The 7,459-nt window shown below is 45.4% G+C and overlaps 1 gene segment (V, D, J or C); it reads left to right on the top strand.

Annotated features, from left to right (window-relative positions):
• The first annotated feature begins 366 nt into the window (after window positions 1–366).
• LOC120231557 lies at window positions 367–1,120 on the top strand. The segment is given in 2 exon segments: window positions 367–415; window positions 768–1,120. Coding segments are annotated over 2 exon segments (402 nt in total).
• The last annotated feature ends 6,339 nt before the right edge of the window (window positions 1,121–7,459 follow it).

A 7,459-nucleotide genomic window follows, 5' to 3' on the forward strand; every position in this document is an offset into this window, starting at 1 on the left:
GACTCCAAGCAGGATGGGAGTACACCTGCCAGAAAGTGACTCAGAACACTCAAGTCCACATCTTTAGGGTCTCTGGAGCTTTCTCAAGACCAGGGCTGTGAGCGCTGTGTCTTCCCAGACACTCAGATCCTTCTTCCCACTCAGCAGTAAGGAATTTCTCTCTGGTAGTTTCCCTCCAAGCACAGAACACATTTGAAGGTACTTTGCTCACAGGAGGTCCCTGTGGCCCTGCCTTTGGCTCTTTCCCCTCTGCCACACCCCCCAGGGGATTTGCATGTGGTCCCCTGGGAGGCCCTGCCCTCTGACATAAAGCTCAGCTCTGTGCTGCTCTTTACCTGTGAGGACCCATCAGTTCTGCTTCTCACAATGAGGTTCCCTGCTCAGCTGCTGGGGCTGCTGGTGCTCTGGATCCCAGGTGAGGACGGAGGGGGTGAGAGAGGAGCACGGGGTGTGGGGGGAGAGCTCTGGGGGCACCACTGCTCCCCATGTATATTCTGTCCACGTGTGGATTGCCCTCCAGCAAGGGGAATTTAATTTGAGGGCCTGGGAAAAGAAGAAGAAACAGAAAGGAACAATGCACCATGGTTTAGTGAGATGCTGGAAAAGAAAGAGGCTGCTTTGTGCGTACAATTCTTGGGTTGTCATTGAAAATAAATATAATTAGAATATGAATCTAATCGCAAAAAAATGATTTCTCCTAAAACACAAAAAAACCCTTAAAATCAGAAAAAGTGGCATAAAATTGTGCTTCCCTCTCATTACTTCAGGATCCAGTGGGGATGAGGTGTTGACGCAGACCCCTCTCTCCTTGCCCGTCACCCCTGGACAGGCGGCCTCCATCTCCTGCAGGGCCAGTCAGAGCCTCCTGCACAGTAACGGAAACACCTATCTGTACTGGTTCCTGCAGAAACCAGGCCAGTCTCCATTGCTCCTCATCTTTTGGGCTTCCAGCCCGGCCTCTGGGGTCCCAGACAGGTTCAGCGGCAGCGGGTCAGGGACAGATTTCACCCTGACAATCAGCAGGGTGGAGGCTGAGGATGTTGGAGTTTATTACTGCATGCAAGCTCTACAATCTTCTCGCACAGTGGGTCAGCCCCGAACACAAACCTCTGTTCCATGACACTCAGCTGCCCCAGCCGGTAGCTTCTCTGGGGAACACACAGAACGTTCTCTGAGGCTGTGTGAGAGGAAGGTGCTGGAGACTCGGGGACAGCCTGCAGCTGCCCAGTAAGGCCCATCAGCGGCACAGCCTGGGGGCAGAACCAGCAGGGAAATGGCAGGCGATTCTGTCCTGTGAGGAATGGGTCACTGTGAAGGAAAGAGCCAATGACAGCCCCGCCCCATCCCCGGTCCCAAGCCTGTGCTTTCAGTTAAATATCGCCAGTCTAATCACCAGTCAAGTCACATAGATATTTGGTGACAGATTAATCCATACTGGAGATGAACAGTGTGGGGTCCATTTTCCACAGCATCTTTTGCTAATATTGGTAATGGTGGTATTTCTCACTGTCTCTTTTTCTCACTTCGTTGCTTCTTTCCCTACCCCTCCATTCATATGTTGAAGAGAGCACCCTGCTCAAGCTCCCTCCCTGAGAGAATGGATGAGAACTATTAGTAGCATGTTTAATTCTGATCCAATTAGCTTTTTGAAAATTTTCTGAAATGTAAGATTCCAGTACCAAGATTCTTTGCTTTCCCTGCACTGCATTTTTTCTAAGTGAAAAGGAGATTCTTGCAATTTCAAAAGTGATGACCCTGAATAATCTATTTTTGGGAAAAGTACAGTAAATTCATGCATTGGGTACATTCCCTTCAACAGAATCGTGACCTTCCACATGAATCGTGACCTAATCACGGGTCATGCCGTTAGGTCCTCACACACATGACAGAAGCAAGAGTGATTAAGTCCATAAATATCTAATCCTGTGCCTAGTTAAGAAAATAAAGTCTACTAGGGATGATTGTCTCTTCCAAAATAATGAACATCATGACAGGTACAATTAGATCCAGTGTATCAATTCTGGCTGCTATGACATCCAGTGGGAAAACGTACATAGAAATCAGGCCGCCCGGAGCTCACACAGCATGGCAGCCTGGGTGATGAGTTTGAAACCCCTTTGCTAGGATGCATGTTCATCGTTATTGATTCAGACCTACAAACCCACTGCTTTCTTGTCTCCCACAAACTTTGGTAAACGGTGTTTTCTGTCAACTCAGGAAACTTTCCAGTTTCCCTCTTTGTTCGTTCTGTTTCCCTTTTTATTCTTTCTGGACCTGACTTTTTACATGGCAATTTCTTACTTAGATTTTAAATGTTTGGGGATTTTTTAGATAACTTTCTGTTACTGATTTTGAATATATTTCCCTGTTTCCATAAAGTAACTTTTTATGAGTTGTATCCATTTTAATTTTACTGACATAGCCGGTGGCCCACATTGTGCACTATCACAGTGAATGCCCTGAGGGAATGTGTATTGTATGATCTTCAACACTGCATCCTCCAACTATGAATTATATTCCCATGCTTGACTGATGTCACTGTTCAAGACCTCTGTGTCCTCACTAGCCCAGGGGCAGGTCTCTCTGCACTGGGGCAAGTCTTTCTGCACCTGCCGCAGCGCCCTCCTCTGCTCTGGCTGCATTGGAAGCCACCTGGCTTCATGTTACCAGGTCCCAGGGCCAGACCAGTCCTCCTAGAGGTGGATGGGCTTGCCCAGCGTCAGGGACACCAAAGGTGACTCCTTCTGAGAAGCAAAGACAGACGCTAAACACAATGGAAGGGGAGGTGCCCCCAGTCCTGGTCATGGGGTCCCCAGGCTAGATCTCTCACCAACAGGGAAAAATATTTTATGGATAAAATCAGTCTAAAATTTTACTGAGGGCTGCTGGAATGCTAGACCATAAGAGAGCCGCTGTGTGGGTTGAGGTTGATCCCCACTCACTAGGGTAAGAATAGGAAATGTGGGGGGGAAATGTGCCCGAGGAGGGTCTCATCAATTATTACAGCCTATAGTTTTCTGTGAAATCTCATAATTCCATCATGTGACTGCTCCAGGGGACTCAGAACTCATTCATTCTATTTTTATGTTATTTTGTATTTTATTTCTTTTATTTCTGATCCTTATTCTGTGCAAGGCTGAGTAGGTGCTTTAGAGGAGTCAACGCACAGATTTCTGGAAGCACTACTAAGTGAAGGCAGGTGAAGCTTCAAGCAGCACTTGGACCTTGGGTGCCCCTGGGCTCCTGCTACAAAAGGCCAAATGGATGTAAAGGCCACTGGTGGCAGCTGTGGCTCCCATAGGTCATACTGTCACCCTCTTCATTTACTGATGCAGACGGAACCTGTATGTCCCTTATAGGGCATGGAGTGGCCACTGAATACTCCATTCAGCTCTTGCCTCTTTCTTGGTCTGAAGTTCGATTTGTGTTAAGAACTGAATAAAAGGAGGGGGTCAAAGGGAGTTTCAGGTAATTTTTAAAAATCACTTTAAGTGATTTAACCTGATCTTGCTTATTCCAGATCATCTAATATTCACTTCTTCAAAATTTGTATAAGCATTTTGTAGACTCTTGAAAGAGCTGATATGGAAGAAAGAGTGAATTTGAGATTCGCAGCTTATAGTCTCCATTTTTCTGCAAATAAACTAGCTTTTCTGAATACAAAAATCCAAAGAAAATTCTTTTTTCCTGGAATAGAAAATTCAATTTCTCTCTTCCAAGTCTCAAATTCTTTGTTCAAAGGCAGCCTCAACTTAAACTTAAAAGATGAGGATACTCACGTCTCATGTGAACCAGTCTTTTACCAGGTGCTAACAGGCGGTGTAAACAATTATTAAATTTGCAGACAAGCTGTGGCTTCGAGACCATTGGAGCAGAGACTTCCCTTTCTGCCAGGGTGAGCCTAGGGAAGGTCTTAGAGGAGGTGAAAACTTGCCAGGCAGAGAAGCTCGGGTGGAAATAGAAAAACTGTCTTACTTTGTCCAGTTAGTTTGCTCATGGCAGAGTTTCACACTGACAGACAAAATGTCTTGTGTCCAGCACAAGATTCTCCCACCTGATGGATGAACTGTGTGCCTCTGTACTGCTATGCCGACACACGGAGACAACCCAAGACCACTGAAGTCGAATTAAGGGCGTCTGTATTACCAGATGGGACCACACAGAGTTAACACAGAACTCTAAATGTGCGGCCCGAGTCCAAGGATTTAGGGCTTTTTATACTGAGCAAGAGGCAAGTGGGCAGTAGAGAAGCAGAATTGAGCGGCTATTGTAAAAACGCTATAAATGATAAAGAGAGCAGCCCTTGTCCTGGTGTGCAGGAAAACACTGGTTGTTTTGAAGGCACGGCCTTGGGTTAGGGGCAGTTTCCAGGGAATAGCCGTGATCTCAAGGACACAGTATTCAAACTCTGTCATACATAACCGTTAATAGGGAACATTAACCCTTGTCTTCTCATTTGTGTTTTTTCCTTGTACCTGAGGATAGTCACGAAGCCCTTCGAGTGCAAGTCCAGAGGGTACACTCTGGGTCAAGATGGAAGGACTGAGGCTAAATTCATGTGCAACAGTAGGATTTTTATATTGATTTTAAGAAAAAGGAAACAAAACTGAGATGAATAGTTGGATACAGATTCATAATCAGCAGAGGAAGAGTAAGGTCTTGAGGATTCAGAAAAGTCAGGTGTGTAACATACCTGGCTCTCTTAGTGTTTTGAGAGAACCTCTCTGCTCAGAGAATGAAACACATGCTGGGCCTCCCCGACCTCCCTGTGCACCGGGAGTCATCCTCTCGTGGGTAAAACATTGTAGTTGTTCTGAAGAGATGGACACATTTAATCCCAGGGGCCTCAGGGGCAGGGAAACCCTCCAGGTCACCTACGATTGGGGGTGTCTTCAATGGCCGGGCGATCTCAGTGCTCTGACAATGACATCACCGGATCTTTAATCAGGTTGTACCTCCATTTGTGTTCATGAAGGGAGGAGGCCTCTGTGAGTCTCTAACCCTGAACAAAACAGCGTGGGTTTGAACTGTTTGGACCCACAAATGGACAGCACACATGCCCACAATGTGAGAGAGTCTCTTACTCCCCACCTGTGACAAGACACAGACTCAGAAGTGACCTTTGCAAGACTGCCTTCCCATGTCACACTCAGGCTTCCAGTGTCATTGAGCCTGAACTAATCTCCTCTGACAACACACACAAAACTACAGCAACCTGTGTAAGATTGTTTCCCAATCAGATGCTGATGGTCAAGTATAGAGACACAGAGAGCGCTCTGTCCCCCAACCCCCACCCCACTTGTCCCTTCACCAGATGTAACCATTTGTGTCCAGGCCTGATGTGAGGAGCCTAAGTAATGTCATTTTGAGATTAAGGCCTCCATTAAGAACAACCTCAGGCTGCACGTAGCCCCAGTTCCAGGAAAAGTCTCAGAGTTCTCAAGGCTGAAGCCACCCTCGGACCACCCTCAGATCAGCCAATCAAAAGAAGTTAAAAACATTCCTGTAGTCTGAGTCAAAGACTAAAGATTATAGACAGTTATTTTATACAACCTAGCCAATTTCTCACCGCTTGCCTGAACCCCACGTGGGCCCTTTGAACTCACCTCATAATTGGTCATTTTCAAAGGATTCTCAAAAGTCATGCTGGGTCCCACCAAAAGTAATGAACACCTCACAGATACTGAATGGTCAAAGCTGTTACCATGGGTACTATACAATTGTAATTGGTGTTTATGTGATGATGCTATACGTACAATGTGTGCCCTGTAACACCCCATCCCTTACCCCATAAAAACCCTGTTTGCTATTGTTTGGGGCTTCACCTTGATGTCACTACACCGGTAGGTGGGTGAGCCCCTGCTCGAGCTTGTAATAAAGACCTTTTGTACTTGCATCGGTGTCGGCTCCTTGGTGGTCTCTGGGGACTCACGAATCGGGCACAATAGAAGACCTACTTGGTTACTGGGCAGTTTTGGCGTCCAGGGCACAGGATGGTCTATTAGAATTAAGAGCATCACACTTTCTGTCTACAGGTAGTATAGGAAAGACGTGCAGCCTGGGTGACCAATTCTATAGAAAGTTACGTGTGTGGTGTATTTCAGGGCTACAGATTATGTGATAAAACAACAGCCAGAATCAGAGACTCTTACAGATTTTTACCTGAATTTTGCAGAGAATAACAAACTGTCTGAAACTGAAGATTCCTAAGGAATACTTTGTAAGAGTAGCCTTTTCAGACATTGATTTGTAACAAAGGAAAACACATGTTTCTCACTGTTACTCTTTTTCTCACAATCCAAGTTTCCAATTTGGGTGATTCATCTCCACGCCTGCCTGCGAGAACAAAGCCCCCCAAGGCTGGGGGTCAAAAGGGCAGCATTCTCCAATGCTGGAGCTCTGGGGCAAGAAGTCTGAAATTAATGCTGTGGAGCAGTTCTGACCAGCACCCAGGTACTAGTGAGCGTCTCTGATGCAAGTCCATGGAAATGTCCAGGATACACTAAACTTGAAGGGAGTGAATCCTGTTTCTCTTGTTCTAACACACAGAACCTCCTGTTAAACTGGGAACTCATGGCTGTGGCTGTGCAAAATACATGACAAGAAAGAGTCGATGTGGGAAGAGATTTTGTAAGATCATTCAGTGAAAACTAATTAAAAATAGTTCCTTGGTCATTTTCTTTCATCATATCTCATACCAGAAACATACATTTCTTTTGTCCTTTCCTCTTGTCTTCAACAGAGGTAGATACTCGTGGAAAACACTTTTGCACTGCTGGTGGGAATGCAAGCTGGTGCGGCCACTGTGGAAAACAGTACGGAGGTTCCTCAAAGAATTAAAACTAGAGTTGGGCTAAGACTGAGCAATTGCACTGCTAGGTAGTTATCCAAAGGATACAAAAATGCTGATGTGAAGGGGCACGTGCATCCCAGTGTTTATAGCAGCACTATCAACAGTAGCCAAACTATGGAAAGAGCCCAAATGTCCATCGACTGATGAATGCATAAGGAATACACATATATACTGTATATATATACACAGTGGAATACTACAAAACAGACATCAAAAAAGTGTACTTTCCATTTTGAACAAAGTGGATGGAACTAGAGTGTATTCTGCTAAGCATAATAAGTGGGTCAGAGAAAGACAAATATCATATGACTTCACTCATATGTGGAATCTAAGATACAAAACAGATGAACCTAGGGCAAGGGAGGGGAAAAATAAGATTAGAACATAGACGGAGGTAAGCCATAAGAGACTCTTAAATGTAGAGAACAACCTGAGGGTTGTTGGGGGGTTGTTGAGTGGGGGACAGGCTAAATGGAGGGTGGGTATGAAAGAGGGCGCTTGTTGGGATGAGCACTGGGTGTTATATGAAGAGATGAAAACCTAAACTTTACTCTTGAAACTGTTATAACACTATATGTTAACTACCTTGGGTTTAAATTTTAAAAT

The sequence above is a fragment of the Hyaena hyaena genome, unplaced genomic scaffold (assembly GCF_003009895.1).
Source record: "Hyaena hyaena isolate Hyena2069 unplaced genomic scaffold, ASM300989v1 scaffold_57, whole genome shotgun sequence".
NCBI classification, from domain to species: Eukaryota; Metazoa; Chordata; class Mammalia; order Carnivora; family Hyaenidae; genus Hyaena; species Hyaena hyaena.